Below are 16,730 nucleotides of genomic sequence, written 5' to 3'. Positions count from 1 at the left end.
TGCTATGCACAGGCTTCAGAACCAACCTTGACAGTTTCTTTGGTCCTTTGTTTAGCCTCGGGCGTTGAGTCCCTTGGCAGGCTGTCCATAGTATAGTCCAACTCATCTTCAGATGCAGGAACCTTCTCCCTGCAGGGCACTGCAAGCTTTTTGTCCAGCTCTGCCTTTGGGATAGAGTGCTTCTCACAACTGAATGCCAGTTTTGAACATCCAGGGTGGAAGTCGCCTGTAGCACCAAGGAAACAAATTGAGTTACAGTAACAAGGTAAGGAAGTGAACCAAATAAAACCATCAAAGCCGCAGTCAAATTGGTATTTTAGACTAAACTGTCACAATTAGCCAGGCATGGTGGTACATGCCTGTAACCGCAGCACTCAGGAGGCTGAGGCAGGAGGATCACTAAGAGTTCAAGGCCAACTGGGCTACAAAATGAGTTCAAGGCCAGCCTGAGCTCCATAGTGAAACCCTGTCTCAAAAAAAAAGACATAATAATAATAATATAAACAACTGTCACAATTTTTTACATCAGATATAACTGCCATTTGTTGGGCATGGTGGTGCATGCCTGTAATCCCAGCACTCGGGAGGCTGAAGCAGTTGCAAGTTCGAGACCAACCTGGGCTACAAAGTGAGCTCAAGGCCAGCCTGAACTGCACAGTTGTCTCAAAAGGAAAAAAAAAAAAGAAAAGATATAACTGCTCTTCAGCATATAAATTAATACTAGAACTTAATCCATGCATTTGAGGCCTAGGACTGAGGGATTAAAATATCTTTCAATTTTCTAACATAGTCAACATGAGTGGACCATTTTCACATATGCATTACACACACTGCAGATGTGAACATCCTTTGAAAATCTTACATGAGGAATCAGCATTTATATTAGCTTTTTACACCCATAGGATCATCTCCCAAAGGCTAACTGAGAATAATCACTGCTATCAAGAATACAGTGAAATTGGAACACACACACATTTTTGAGCACAGTGTCTGGTAAGCCCTCAGTACATGTCGGGTCCATCCTCGTTTACCTGCATTACAGCGTGAGGGCCCAACTAACTGTACAATGCTAAGTGGCTCACCAGCCTAAGACACTCGATTCTCCTGTCACTTCCTTCCCACTTTTCTCAATTATCTGGGTTCTTTTCACCCACATGCCGTCTGAGCTCCAAAGCCCCAGAGACCAACAAACAGTCCCACTGAGTCTGCTTGTCTTTCGAGTCTGGCATCAGTAGGGAATCCTGATGCTTTACAACAGGACCCATGGTGATTTTTCCCCATCTACACAGTAACTGTTCCAAAATCTACCTCCTCGCTTAAGCCCACCAGTTTCCTGCTTTACTCACTCTCAGAAGGTCTGGTCTCCTTGATCAGCGGAAACTGGCGCAATCATACACACACCCACACGTGGACGCATGTGTGTGCGCGCACACACACACACACACACACACATACACAACTTCTCTGCTCCTCAATCCATCCATCCCTCCATTCTCAGAGGAAGGAAAGCTGCTCTTTTCCTGTATGGAGAAGCCACTGCCCATGTTCTGTCTCCACCCCTTACTCTCCTATATTTCCAGTCCCTCCCTCTCTTGGTTCATTCAACTACATCTGAACTATTACAGATCTCTGGGTGTTGGGCAGCTAACAAGAGCACCATATTCCACCTGGAAGAGTTGGAACTTCGATCATGAGCGTATGAAGAAAGCTAGCAAGGAAGTGGCACATCAGATGTGACCCTCCCAATCATCACTATAAAAATTAAAGAGAAGGAGGGAAAATTCTAAGGACAAGGAAATGGTAGTAAAGGTGACTGATGTGGCCCTGCTACTATGTGATTTCTCTGGTATGACATCTGGGCTCTGAGAAAACAGACACATTACCTTTGGGTGCAGAGCAAAACGGCACTGTATCACTGTAGTAATCTTCAGGGCAGATCAAATGATGCTTCTGTAGCAATTCGCTGTCTACACACCACCTGAAGACAGTCTTCACTACACAGAGGGGAAGGAGGACACAAGCATTATAAGCTAGACTGATGTGGCAGAAGCTGCACCTAAACTTTCTTCACCCTCCAAAGCCAAACAATCTAAGGAAATTCTTTCTCAAAACCCTGTAGTAGGGCTTAGATTTAAGAAACTAAAGAGTAGTTACCAGCCACTTAAAAGAGGCTAACCACTGGCCTGTGTGCGGGTGTTATTCCAGCTAAAATACTGTGATGCACAGGAAGACCTACAACAAAATAAAATGAAGGGCCATAAGGTAGCTGGAACAAACGACCCCAATTCTTCACCTTCCCAGAACACAACTTTGGAACTATGACTGCAGTTCCCCCTACTAGAGACAAAGTACACTTCTTCATCCTTGACTTTGGCCAGTGATGTGTCAGCAGGATTTGAAATGTGCTTACACAGTGACCTTTCCCTCTTGCACTTTGGCCATCATCAGAGAAGAGCTTCCTTGCCCCTTCATCTTGGACACCAGCATAAATCCATGTGGAGCAGAGCTGAGCCCAACCTACAGCAAGAAGCCAAGCTCAGCAGGACCTACAGCTTGAAGCCAACCACACCCAGCTAGATCAGCCAAACCCACCAACCTAAAGATACATAACAGAGAAAAGCTCCTTTAATAGAGTAGGAAGTTCATAATGGCTATGGTTGGTTAGCCAAGAAATTGCAGTAAAGACATACTACTTATATACCATATAAATAACATTACGTAGAGGTATCTAGAAGAATGGAAACTAGAAATGGCTACCTCTGGCACACAGACTGAGGCCAGGAGTGATGAGATGGAAGCTTTTATTAAAACAGAGCAGTTGTAAATGATCAGCAAAATTGTGAGAAAGGTAGAGACTTCCCATGTTCCCCCACCCCCATAGGTACATTCCCCACTATTGACATCCACTGTTAGAGCAGTACCTTTGCTACAAACGTACAGCAGTACATTTGACAGACCTACCATTATCACCCATAGTCCATGTTTATGGTTTACTCTTGGTATTGTACATTCTATGTGTCTGGACCAATTTATAATGACATGTACAGGTGGAGGCTTTTTAAACTTTACTAAAAGTTCTTCTAAACTGTTTGAACCATATATATTTATTATTTTGATAAAAATAAGAAGCATATAGGATAAGTGGAAGACTTGGGAGCTTTCAAACTTTGATGTTTGCTTACTCACAGTATATTAAGACATAGTGCTGTCACGTGGTCTTTGCCTTTGAAAGTCTCCTGTGACCAAGGGGGAAGGGGAGAAGAGTGAAGAATGCCTGTTTCCCCCATTGTACATGCTGGGAACTCTTTTTGGCCAGTTACTATAATAGTCAGGAAATCAGAAAACACTTCACACATCTCAAATTGACAGGATTTTAATATAGGGATAACAGACTAAGAGAGAAAAGGTGTGGGAAACCATCATTAACAATGGCAGCTAGCAGAACTGAAGCAGGAGGTGCTCAGGAAGTTATTTGGGAGCTGCTTCAAAACCGGCAGGCACGATGCTGGGAATGGTGGCACACGCCTGTAATCCCAGCTTTCGGTAGGCTGAGACCGAATGATCACTGTAAGTTCAGGTTCAGCTTGGGCTACATAGTGAACTCAAGGCTAGCCTGTACTACACAGTGAGACCTTGTCTCAAAACAAAAACAAAACAAACAAACAAAAAAAAAAAAAACTGACAGGCACAGAATCATCTGCCAGCTACTGATTCTCAAAATTAATGGTTTGCCCTTGTAGAACTCACCCCAGGCCTCGCTTCAGCAAATGTCTCTTAACCACAATGGAGAGGTGTTTTCCTCCAGGAAATGTAGTCCCTGACCTCTCCTTGGCAAAAAAGTCCTTGACAGGGAGTGGCAGCAATGCCAAGTTGACACAATTTAATCCAGTTCCCAAGGACTTTGTTGATGGTTTCTGTGAAATATCCAATGCAAAGAGCAAAGGCCATGTGACAAGATGTATCCTCTCTCTTCTGATAGCACTCTGTTCACAGTCCTCCCCCAGGCTAGGGGTGGTTAGGAGGTGTGTCTGCAGGAGCTGGGGCAGCTTATTTATCAGTCTGTGGAGAATGTCTTTCCATGTCACTCCTGGACCTATATAGAACACTTATTGTACTGGCCTTGTGATCCTCTTCCTCCTTCTGGGAAGACATTGATGCCACGGCTCTTCAGCAGGGCTCTGCAAGGAGCTGGCTACTTTCATTCTCCAAAAATGTAACAGGTTCAAGTTACCAGCAAGAAGCAGAAGTAAAAGCACTTTTTCCCTGATTGGAAAATTCATGAATGCTTTCCACCTTGTGACATATGTATTAGCAAACCGAAAAATGCTGTCTTAAAAAAAGAAAGAAAGAAAGGTGGTCTTGTGCTTCACACAATCAAAGTTTGAGATGAATATCCTCACCCCCAATTATCTAAATTATAGAAGAGGTCCTGGGGTCATCTCGCCCTGCCTGGAAAGGCAGGAACCAGAGGGGTGTCCGAGGAGCTGGATGGTCTCTACTTCTGCTACTTTTGAAATAAAGAAAAGACACAGTGACAGCAGAAGGCTGAGAAAGCAGGCAGTAACATCCAACTATAACTTAACTATATCTTGGGTAAAAAGTAAAACAATTTGCATTAAATTAAAAAAGAAAAAACAAAACTCTCCTAACTAGTATTTGTTTCCCAGCTCTTGATATTTTATTTCACTTTCATCAAAAAAAAATAATAATAAAACACCCTTAACTATTTTTTCTTCCCTGATCACTAGGGGGAAAAAAACCCTACTGAAGACAGGACAGTATTGGATTTCCAGGACACAGGGACATGAAGCAATCAATAAAACTGCTTGAAAATATGCCAGCAATAATCTCTGCTGAAATCTATACTACCTGATACCACAAGGAGACAGCTAATGGAGGAATTCTGGGAGTTAACCTCAGCTGTAGTGCAGAGGGAAACAGGAAGAGATATGGAATCTGCACCATGTGTTCACCGTCTAACTGGACCTCAGCTTCAGAGGTGGCAGGCCTGACAGAGGATAGGGCCTCAAACTCAGAGCCACACCCTAAGAATGTCATCAATGTACCTGGGACTCTAGGCCAGGTCAACAATCCTTCTGATAAAAGAAAGAGATGGGCCATGACTAGTGTCTCTCAAGTTGAAATCTGGTTCCTACCCTTATGAGCTATGGAATGTTGGAGGAGTTATTTAAGCATCCCTCTAAGTTTAGTTCCTGCCCCCCCAAAATAGAGAGAAAACCTACCACAAAGGCTGTTGGAAAGATTCAATGGGCTAATCTTTGTGAAGTAGTTCATCCAGCATGCATCTGGTCCCTAAGAGGCCTCCACGAGTATCAATGCCTCTCTAGCACTAGAAGGCAGTGGAAAGAGGATGGCGAGATCAAAGCCAGCCTCAGCTACACAGTAAGTTCAAGGTTGGCCTGGACTACATAGTGAGGCCCTGTCTCAAAAAAACAAAGCAAAGGGAAAAAAAATGCCTTTGAAAGGCCTTACATCTTCCACTTCTCCCTCTCTCTAGATCTTCCCTGTAGGTCACAAATATGATAGGCATCATCACCATAAATGTGTCCTTTCTGCCTACTGTAGTGGAAAATGATGATTTTTTTGTTTAGGGGATCCAGAAATATATATGAAATATTTTGGAGGAAGTGGGGAAAAACCAAGGTTTCTTGAAGAAATGGCTGATTCTAGGCCAGGTATATACAAGATAAGCCTGAAACGACTTAGTCTTCCAAAAAGCAAGGAAGTTTTCAAAGACAGCTGATTGTCAAAAGTCAATTTTAAAAGGCTGGCCAAAGGCAGGACAATTTAAGCATCAGTAAAGACAATAGTAGAATTATAGTTATGACATCCAGATGCTCATAGAGACACTAAACCAATTAAATAAACCTCCTTTGTCACCTGTGGAAGATAAGGGAACCAACTCATTACTTTAAAACCAGCAAAGAAAGAGAAAGAAGAAATCCTACCCATACCCTAGGGTAATCAAAGCAGTTACTGAAAAGTTTCTCTTAAAGTATTTCAGCTGACAAATAAAAATGAATGATTACTGTTTGCATTTTATTATAATTTACAGCCCCTAAAAATTAAAAAGGCTATCAGTACCACCTAAAGAAACTATCAGATATCATGTACCTCCAGAGGAGCACACAGCACCGCCTATGAAGTGGTCTTGCCCCTCTTCCCATACACACACACACACACAAAGTTTGAACAGAAACTGCATAAAGTCTCTAGGACTAATTATCAATTTACAGTGGCACTTTGGTTCACAAATGCTTTTGTTTACAAACAATTTGGTTCACAAACAGAAGCATTTGGCAAAATTTTGTTTTTGTTTGCAAACTCTTTCAATGTGTGGGTGACAAACACTACCATGGCCATCTGCCCCACACAAACACAAACATGGCCATCTTTTCCAAAATTGTAGAACAAATAAAGTTTGCACAGTAAGGTACCACTGCACAAAAAATACAGGGATTATAAGAACAAGTTAAATGATACTACAATGCTCAAGTAAACTAAATCCAGATTATAGGAAAAACAACCCACTTTTTTCAACAAATCAACTGATCAAAGAAATATCACCATTGAGGTAGTTAAAAGAATTTCCAGTGAATGCTGGTGGCTAGATGATGGAACTTTTATCAGGAATAAGACATTAGTCTAATCTGAAGACATGGTGGAGAAGTCTGGAAGGTACCAACTACCCAGGTGATGGAGATTAGCATCACCTGTGCCCCCAACGTGCCACAGTGGTACGAGCCCAGCATAATTTATGGGTGCCACTGCCTGGAATACAAAGCCTGGGTCTCATTATGCGGCACCATCAGACAGGAACATGCTACAGAGTAAGGGCCTATCAGAACTGTCAAAAACATGATAGACAAGAGAATATCAAGGAAGTCTGGCAAATGAAGGAGTCAGAGAAAAAGGTGTGGCAAATACAAGTCACATGACATCCTGGATAGTGTCCTGGGCCAGGGAGCAGAAAGAGCCGTGGTTACCTGTGGGTGGGAAACCAGTGTCACATGTTGGCCGATTCTCTGGCTTGGAGGGTCAGATGTTGCTTACCTAGGAGAATGCTCCTATTCTGAAGATACCATGCACACTGGAGTGAGTACTTTGTGGTCATGAAATACGAGTCTGCAACTTGCTCTCCCAATGTTAAGAAAAAGAGAGTTGGCAGTGGAGTGAATATAGTAACTTACAACAGGTGGGAAGGAAGGAGCAGGCATACCGGCATTTTTTTTATACACACCTGGAGGCAACTTGATGGAGGTCTCCAGCACATGTGTTTGGATCAGGTTGGAGGCTCGCTCTGTTTCAGCCAGGGCCCGAGCACGGGCCTGAGTAATATGTCTCTCCAACATCTCAACCTCATCCAGCCGCTGCTTATAGAGCTCTCGAATCTGACAGATGGATGATTAAATGCAGAGAAATATGGTGAGCTCCCATAGCTTTACTCTGGCCCACTCCCACATCAGGACTTCCAGTGAAGTGCACAACAGCCAGAGAAATATTTCAGTCATTTGGTCTGACCTACCAGATGCGAAAACTGAGAACCATAGAAGGAAATGAACTAAAGGTTTCAGAGTAAGATCAGTAACACAGCCTTGCTTGGTACCCTGTTTCACGGTTTCATAGCAAAAGAACTGCTATCCACACTGTGAAGTACAAACACACTACCTGTAGGTACTTAGCACATTGCCTGTAGGGACACCCAGGTCCCAGTTCAGAGAAGTCACTCTGTAGCTTCAGCTAAGAATCTTCGAGGCAAGAAGTAAAGAGCTCACTGGTAAAGGTAATGTTAAAGACAGTTTGTACAGGGGAATGGTGTTCTTTATTTTATTCCTAGAGCTCATAAAAACCTCAAAGACACTTATGTAATCAAAGATTTATTGTGCATTTACTATGTGCAATTGAGGAAATGTGTCAAATATGGTTTAGCAGGAGGGGTCAGGAAAAGATACAAACAAGTGGAAAGACTCTTAAAAGTATTACAGTGGAGTATGAATGATAATATAATGAAGGCTAGGATTAGGTAGCTCAATCTTCCTGAGGACAGCAAACTCCCTTACAGGAGACAGTGGCCAGGACAGTTCATTAAACATAAAGTATGATGCTTTATTCTATCATTTGGATGTGCTGATAACCCCTTATCCCAATTCTTGGAAGTAGGAATTGGCATCATATCAAAAAAACTACCATCACTGAGTACCTACCATGTACTGTAAATCTTTTACTGAACTGACTCATTTCACCCTCACAGCAACGCATAAAGTAGAAAATTACCTGCACTTTATAGACAAGGGAACTGAGGTATATAGAAGTAAGTATTTCCCAAGGTAGTAGTATAGGGGTATATAGTGGAGCCAGAATTCAAAGCCACAGTATGTTCTCCAAAGCAACTGCTCTTAGTCCTTAGACTATACAATACTTGTATATGTGGACCAGAAAAAGATCAGCAGTCAGCAAGTATGGGGAGAACTCAAGTCATGTTCATGCCTGTTCACGTTCAAGTCATGTTCATGTCCATGCCAGCATTACATGCCTGTCTTCCCAGCTACTCGTGAGCCAGGGGTGGGAGGACTACACCCAGCTTGAATTATTTGTATCTTCCAAAGCCCTCCTTTTGTGTGCATGGTGATGGGATCAAAACCAGAGGCATGCTATCCCTGAACTACATCTTCAGCCCTTTTTTTCTTTTTCTTGAGACAGTCTTGCTAAGTTGTCCATCCTGGCCTTGAACTTGCAGTCCTCCTACTTCTGCCTCCTGAGTAGCTGGATTTATAGGCATATGCCACTGCACCCAGCACAAAGCCCTTATTTTTAAAAGAGGAATCATTCTGCCAGTTCAGACCCTGACATAGTGGCTATTTGCAGGAAAGATACCAAAGAGGTAGTCTCTAATGAACTGGGTCATGGGGTTTATAGGTTAACAATGCATCACATATTCTGGCTCATGTGAATGACACAGATGAGAACTGGAAGTTCAAGAGCAAGGTCTGGCCTGGGTTGGCTGAAGTCTTAGCAGAGTGGATGTGGCAGCCCAAAGAACAGTGCAATGGGTCCCACCCAGGGGTCCTCCCTGGATTTCAGGAAGCCTATAACCTACAGCAGGGTCAGGCTAGTCCCACCAATATTTCACATACTGCACAAACACTCATGTTAAAGTCTAAGTACCCCAGTTAGGTTGTAAGCTATAGAGGACAGGCTGCATGTGTGTGTACACTCAGGCACGTCTTATTTATGACTGAATCATCACTGCTCAGAACACAACACGGCACACAGTAGACAACAAACATGTTAAATAAAGCTGGGGGTGAAGCTGTGGTGGTGGAGTTGGGTGCATGTTACTTAAGGGGCAGGCAGGGAGAGGACAGAATAGAGCACAGAAGAGGTCGATGTGAGAGGCAGGAGGCACCCTGGGTAAGACAGTGGTTTGGGGCTGATGTGACCTCAAACGGAAGGGAATTTGGGCAGAGAAAACCTCAACACAGAGGGCCCCAGACAGTTGGCTTCCCTGCCTGTACAGGTGAGGAAGCAGAGTTGCTGTTCCAAGTCTGAGAGTGCTTCTGAAATTTTGGGCATAGGCGTGTTAGTCAAGACTGTGGCTTGTGATACAAAACACCCCAAAAGAAGAAGGTGGCTTTTGGCCCCATCACCTCCAGGGAACAATTACCGAGCGATCTACCCTAGTCATTTTATTACATTGTATATGTAATATATAATGTGCATATTAGAACTGCGCTACAGACACAGGCCATTTGTGCACAGTAGTGTGTATCTGCATACTTGTTAGTGTCTCTACTTGAACGTGGCATCCACGCAGCAGGGAATTGGAACAGTGCCTGGCACTGCCAAGGCTGACAGGGACGGGAGTCCTGCGGCAGGTCCGGGTCTCGGGCACCGGCGATGCCGCTAGGCGGGGCTGCGGAGACAATTACCTGCTGCAGCTGGTCCACGAACACCTCATGGCGCTCATCCTCGCTGCCGCGGGCCTGGATCAAACTGGCGCTCAGGTCCTCGCCGATCACCTCGACAGAGTACAAGTTGCGGAAGACGCGGGTGAGCAAGTGCGAGATGTCTTGAGTGAGCAGCGAGGAGGGGCGCAGGCGCAGCGGCTGGGGCTCAGGGTGCGGCGGCAGCGCCAACGACCGGAGCCCGCGGGGCCGGGACGCGAAGCCGCAGCGTAAAACTTCGGAGTAGGTGAGGGAGGGCTGCAGGGAGGACTTCCCGCCGACCTGGACCGGGCTACTGGACCCGGCCGGACGCGAGATCTGCAAGCACTCTGTCTCCTGGTTCTCGTAGGTCTGGACCTCCTCAGACCTCCGCTCTTCTTGCGTCCTGGTCTCCATGGCAACTGAGACGCAGCTAACTCTGCACTTCTGCTTCCGGCGCCGCCCCTTCCGCTTTGCCTCCCTTTTGGACTGTCCTTGGTGTCCTCGTCGCAGATTCTACCATCCTCACCATTACCCTTTTTAACGGTGAGGTTAGTGAGTATGAGGTATCTATGGAAACAAGGTTAAGATACAGCCAGGCCAGTCTGATTGCAAAACCATGTTCTGTTACCTGCCTTCATCCATTTATTCTTCACTGTGTTCAGCAGTAGTCACTCCTTTTATATTGGTTGTATAAAGATTCGGTTTCAGGCCCTGTGCTGGGAGCTGAAGATACCAAAGGAAGTAAGATGCTACTTCTATTATAGACAGCTAAGTAAGGTAGAAATATTATAGGCAGGCACGCAGGGCTAGGCCTTCATCAATACAAAAGAGGAAAACGCATTACACCTGTGGTGGAGGTGCATTTGTTGGAGGCCAGGCCTCAGGATAAAGATGAAATGACCAAACCTACATACCTCCCCAAGGGATCGATAAGTAGTAACGCCTAGTCCAATAAAGTCTAGACTGACAGTCACATCGGTGGGTGACCAAGACCTGCAGACTCATCCCTTTCTCAAAGTTCTTTCCATGTACACTTGCTACAGAACTTACTTCCCCACTGTATCCATATTACCTAAGCAGCTATATTTATAATCTTATTGGTTGATCATAGCTTTAACTCATGTTGTACCTACCTCATGATTTTGCTCTATAAAACTTCCTCTGTGAAGTGGGCTCATTGGCAACCCACTTAGACCCCTTTTGTCTCTCAGGAGCTGTATCTGTCTCCCTCAATAAATATTTCCTACTCTTAAACGCCGTTGTTCGCTGGAATTCACTCTTCGATTTTTGGTAACAAGAACTTGGAGTATCTGACATCTAACAGGTTGGGAGTTGTAATATTCCCACCATATCACTGGGCAGTCTGCTATCATTCCCGTATCACTCTGCCCTCGGGAACTGCACAGGTGCGTGCATGTGTCTGTGTGTGTTACAGGAAAATGTAGTAAGACCAAGGTGGCGATAACTATAACTGTTTGTCATGGAACCACAAAGGAGGACAAGAACTTAGTCTCTGTGGCAAGCAGTAAGTAAGTAGCTTCTTGAAAAAGGTGAAGACCAGATAGAGATTTAAAAGAGTGCGTAGACTCAACGTCGTTGACAAGATTGTTGCCATCCTGGAGTGGAACTTTTTTTTTTTGTCTTTTTGAGACAGGGTCTCGCTATGCATTTCAGGCTGAATTTGAGCTCACTTTGTAGCCCAGGCTGGCCTTGAACTTGCAATAATCCTCCTGCCTCAGCATCCTGAATGCTGGGATTACAGGTGTGCACCAGCACACCCAGCTTCCTGAGGTGAATTTAAAACCACAATGTGATATCACTACACACTTAGTAAAATGGCCTACATAAATAAATAAATTACTTGAATATACTGAAGGGACAAAACAAGTGCTGGTGAGACTATGGAACAACTGGAATTCTCATATATTGTGAATGGGAATACAGACTAGTACAACTTTGGAAGACACTTTGCAGTTTCTTATAAAGTTAAATATACAGTAGCCTCACAGAGAGGGAGTTCTCCAAGTGAAATGAAAGCCAAGCACACAAAACCTTGTACAGAAATTTTAATGGCCATTTATTCATAATCACCCAAAACTGGACAAAACAGATAAACTGTAGCGCAGCTATACAACTGAATGCTACTTATTCATAAAAAGGAAACAGAATTTTTTTCCAGTACTGGGGATTGAACCCACCACTTTACCACAGAGCTACATGCCTAAACCTTTAAAAAAAAAAGTTCCAAGTTGCCCAGACTGGCCTTGAAATTGGAATCCTCCTGCCTCAGCCTCCCAAAAAACTGTGATTATGGGCAGTAAATAGACTTTTAATGAAATATAAAACACCGCAGATGAATCGCAAATGCATTTTGTTATGCTTAGGTAAGAAAAGCCTGTCCCAAATGGTGATATATCCACTGAATGACTGCACTTAGAGTACTTTCCAGAAAATTCAAACCTAAAACAGATCAGTAGTTCCCAGGAGCTGGGGACAGGGACTAGAGCTGACACAGGGACATGAGGGATACAAGACATGGAACTGTTCCGTTTCTTGATTGTGTGTGAATACACAGCCGTATAGATTTGTCAAACCTCACAGAAAGGATGGCCTTTATGTAAATTACACCTCAGTTTCTTTTTAAGTGGGAAAAATGAGTAGGAATAAGCTAGAAGAGAAAGGGAAAAGGGCATGTCATGCAGAAGGACCTGTGTACAAAAGCTGGGAGAGAATGCCAGCTGGGAGCCAGGGCTGCATGTGCAAGGAACTGCAAGAACCTCAGAAGTGAAATGTGGAGAGTTTGAAGGAGGAGAAATGAAGCAGGTGGGACCTGGGCCGCATTAGGAAACTTGAACTTTATTCTGAGGAGGGCAGGAGGGCCGTCAAGCATCTTAACCTGGGGCATGTCAGAGTCAGCTATTTTACTGTACTAAGATTACTGCTTGCCGTGAGAATAATGGAAGGCAAGAGATCAGGCAGGAGCAGGCTGAGAGACAAGGCAGCTTGCATGAGGGAGAGGGAAATGGATTAGAGACAGATCCTAAAGGTATCATTGATGAGACTTACTGGTGGATGGTGGAGGATGAGAAAGAGGGACCTAGAATGCCTCCCAGGTGTCCTGTGTGTGCTGTCAGATGGGTGATTCTATCATGCACTGAGCTGGGGAAAAGGACCACCCCTGCTCAGGTGGCACACCGTGGCTTCTGCTCACAGGCGGCCTCAGAACCACTTTCTACGCAGGGGTGTGTTTGCTCGCCTTGTAGCCTGAAAGCCACTTCCTGAGATGAGCCCCAGGATGTTCGCCCACAGACCCGGGCCACTTCCACTTCTCACAGGAGGGCCTTCCCCCTTCATCTGTCTTTTTCAGTACCTTTTCTGTCCTGAGTGCTAGAAAACTCAGGCCCCTGCTCTGGGCTATGAACTTGAAAGGGCCCTGCTCTGCGTGTCCTCCAGTTGCACCCTCTCCCATAGGATCAGAAGGCCACACAGCCAAGGTATTGTGTCAGTGCCTTCCCTTCCCGTACCTGAGAACCCAACGGTGTTTGTCCAAATATCCTGTGCAGGCTCTTCTTTAATACCCTCCTGCCGGGGATGGTGGTGTTTGCATTAAGGTATAGCTATGGCGGGGGAGAAGGGTAGGTGTGCAAGAGGTGTGGGCAAGCTGGTTGCTTGTGCCATTTTCTACACACAGGAAGTCCCCAATTGGACAAGGAGGAGCTGTGTGTGGGAAGGGAAGTGGGACACTCTGGTGAGCCTGCATTGCTCCAGTGTGAGGGGTGAGCCTGCCCAAACTGGATGATCTTGTCAGGACCAGTTCAACATTTGGAAGCTCCTTGGCCTCCTTCCCTGCCCTAGAGAAGGGAAGGATTTGGATTCTTGCCTTTAATTTTGGCTTCATACCCACCTGCAGGTGGCCACAGGGTATGTCATGGGGAGTCCAATCCCTCCCACTTGTTGGTGTCAGCCCCCCTGCTCAGCTGACCCTGTCCAGCCCGAGTCACTCACAACCCTCCCATCCTTTCAGGGGCAGTAGTCACTCTGTCAGTCCTCATCTGATGCCGCTGTCCATTCCCTCTGGCTGATATAGTCACTTTCCTCTCCTCTCTGTGTGTCTCCCATCTCCACCTTCTTGTCCCTCTTCTTCTACTATCTGCCTGATCTTTGCAAAGATATCAAGATACATTCAAATCATTTCTGATTCTGCTGTGTCTAGCATTCAATCCATCTGCTATCTGATTGCCTGGGCAAATGAGTGGCTCCTGTTCTGCACCAGTAACAAAGGGCCACGTCATGCTCCAAGCCACTCACCAGCTTCCTTCCCATGAGAACTACCTCTGTACAACAGCAATTCCTTCTTAGATGCTCTCCTCATTTTAGGACCACAATTCTTCTGATGGTAACTTTTGTTTGTTTGTTTATCTATGGATTCCACAGACACTTTTCTTCATTAGTACATAATGAATACATTCATTTTGGGTAGTCAGGACCTGTGCATAATACATCTTCATGCTTTTCATGTCCCTTTCTTGTTGTTTTTTTTTTTTTTTCTTTCTGGTACCAGGAATCGAACTCACGACCTCATGCTTGCCAGGCAGGCGCTGTGCCGCTGAGCTAAATCCCCAGCCCCTCCTTCTTGTTTCCTCCTCACTCCCTCCACCTCTTGGTCCCCTTCCTATTTGCAAAAATATATATCTCCCTGTTTCCTATTATCTGTTTTTTATTTTATATTTCAATTTATTTACACTTTGGGTTTCTCATATAAGAGAAACCATATGATATGTAAGTTTGTGTGTCAATTTACTTCACTTAACCTTATGGATTCAAGGTGCATCTATTTTCCTACAAAGGACTTAAATTCATTGTCTTATTTAGGAAGGCAGTACTTCACTATGCATAAAGGCCATTTTCCTTGCCCATTCTTCTGTTGATAGACATATATGCCACTTTCAAGATTTAGCTTGTATGAGTTGTGCTACTATGAGATGGGTATGCTTATATCACTGTAATATTATGTATTTAACACCTCTGGGAAGATATCTAGAAGTGGACTAGCTAAATTGAATGGAATTTCCATTTTAAGTTTTTTAAAAATAATTTCCATACTGATTTCTATAGTGACTGTATCAGTTTACATTGCCACTAACAGTGTAGAAGGTTCCTTTTTCTCCACAGCCTTGCCAGCATTTGTTATCATTTGATTTTGTTTTTGGTCTTTCTGAGACAGGGTCTCACTATGCAGTTCAGACTGGCCTTGAGCCCACTTTGTAGCCCAGGTTGGCCTCAAACTCGCAACGATCCTCCTGCCTCAGCCTCCTGAGTGCTGGGATTACAGGTGTGCACCACCACGCTCAGCATTTTATTATTTGATTTTTGATGACAGCCATTCTTTTGGGGGTAAGATGGAATCTCAGTGTTGTTTTAATTTTCATTTCTCTGATGGCCAGAGATGTTGAACATTTTTTCATGTATTTATTGGCCATCTGTACTTCTTTTTCTGAGACGTGTCTATTAACTTCAGTTGCCCACATTTGATTGAGTCTTTTATTTGGATGGTCTAATTTTTTTAATTATTTATATATTCTAGATATTAGCCCTCTGTCTGAGGAACAGGTAGCAAACCTTTTTTTTCCTGTTCTGTAGGTTCATTCTTCACTCTTCTGCTTGTTTCTTTTACTATTCGTAAGCTTTTAAATTTGATATAATCCCACTTTTTGATTCTTGCTGTTATTTCTTGTGCAATTGAGTTTTGGTCAGAAAGTCTGCCTACGAGAGTCTTACTTACTTTATCTTCCCACAGATTAAATGTTCCTATTTAAATATTTAGATCTTTGAACCATTTTGGTTTTAATTTTAGTACATGGTGAGACTTATGGGTCTAGATTCAGTTTCTTGTACATGGATAACCAGTTTCTCAAGCACCATTTGCTAAAGGGGCTATCTTTCCTCCAATGGCCCCTTTGCCAAAGATCAGGTAGCTGAACTATCTAGGGATGTTTCTGCATCCTCTGTTCTGTTCCACTGGTCCCTGTGTTTGTGTTTGTCCCAGTACCATGGTGTTTTTATCACTGTTTTTAATATAACTTTTAATATAACTTTAATATAGCTTTTAATATAACTTGAAATCCGGACTTGTGGTGCCCTCTGCTTTGTTCTCATTACCCACAATTGCTTTTGATATTCTGGGTTTCTTCTGGTTACATATAAATTTTAGGATCCACACACATTTTTGACCTTTAAATGTTGTTTTACTTTTAAATTGCAAAACTTCTACATCATCATAGAAGATGATGTAGAACACACACAGAAACAAAACAAAAAAAACCACAGTACACAAAGAATAAAGTGTCCTTGGTTGGTGTTTTCCCCCAGATTGTTGGATTATCTCTATATCCTTCTAGTTATTTTTTTCTGCTTGTAAAAATACTAATATGTATAAAGTCATTTTAATATTTAAAAAGAACATATCATGATATATATAACATGTCTTGTCATTTGCTTTTTCCACTTACTATATTCTATTTACTTTTCTGCTACTGTAAATAATACTGTAATGAGCAACCTCACTCATACTTGTGCATACCTTGTAAGCTATACAATGTTTCTGTGGGATAGTATCACAGAATTGTGTGGCCAAAGATGGGTACATTTTAGCATTTGAAATACTGCCAAATTGCCCTCCAGCAAGATTATGGCAAAGTAGACTCCCATCAGCAGTATGGATATTTTGAACATGTTTAGCATTCAAGCTCCAAGAATGGCAGGGTTTTTTGTGTGTTATGTTCA

At 43.6% G+C, this 16,730-nt stretch overlaps 1 protein-coding gene across 1 annotated transcript in view; it reads right to left on the bottom strand.

Annotated features, from left to right (window-relative positions):
• The window catches only part of Dlec1 (deleted in lung and esophageal cancer 1), a 67,928-nt gene extending 57,557 nt beyond the window's left edge, over positions 1–10,371 (bottom strand). Inside the window, exons 1-4 of the mRNA XM_005383726.2 lie at positions 9,951–10,371; positions 7,262–7,412; positions 1,884–1,994; positions 27–226 (exon numbers count right to left, since the gene is read on the bottom strand). Of these exons, the coding sequence (XP_005383783.1) occupies positions 27–226; positions 1,884–1,994; positions 7,262–7,412; positions 9,951–10,361 (873 nt within the window). The 5' untranslated portion in view covers positions 10,362–10,371. The remainder of the gene's footprint in view (positions 1–26; positions 227–1,883; positions 1,995–7,261; positions 7,413–9,950) is intronic.
• Positions 10,372–16,730: the final 6,359 nt, after the last annotated feature.

The sequence above is a fragment of the Chinchilla lanigera genome, unplaced genomic scaffold (assembly GCF_000276665.1).
Source record: "Chinchilla lanigera isolate Chin_1 unplaced genomic scaffold, ChiLan1.0 scaffold00020, whole genome shotgun sequence".
Classification (NCBI taxonomy): domain Eukaryota; kingdom Metazoa; phylum Chordata; class Mammalia; order Rodentia; family Chinchillidae; genus Chinchilla; species Chinchilla lanigera.
Note: the sequence above shows the minus strand (reverse complement) of the source record. Positions and strands in the feature narration are given on the sequence as shown.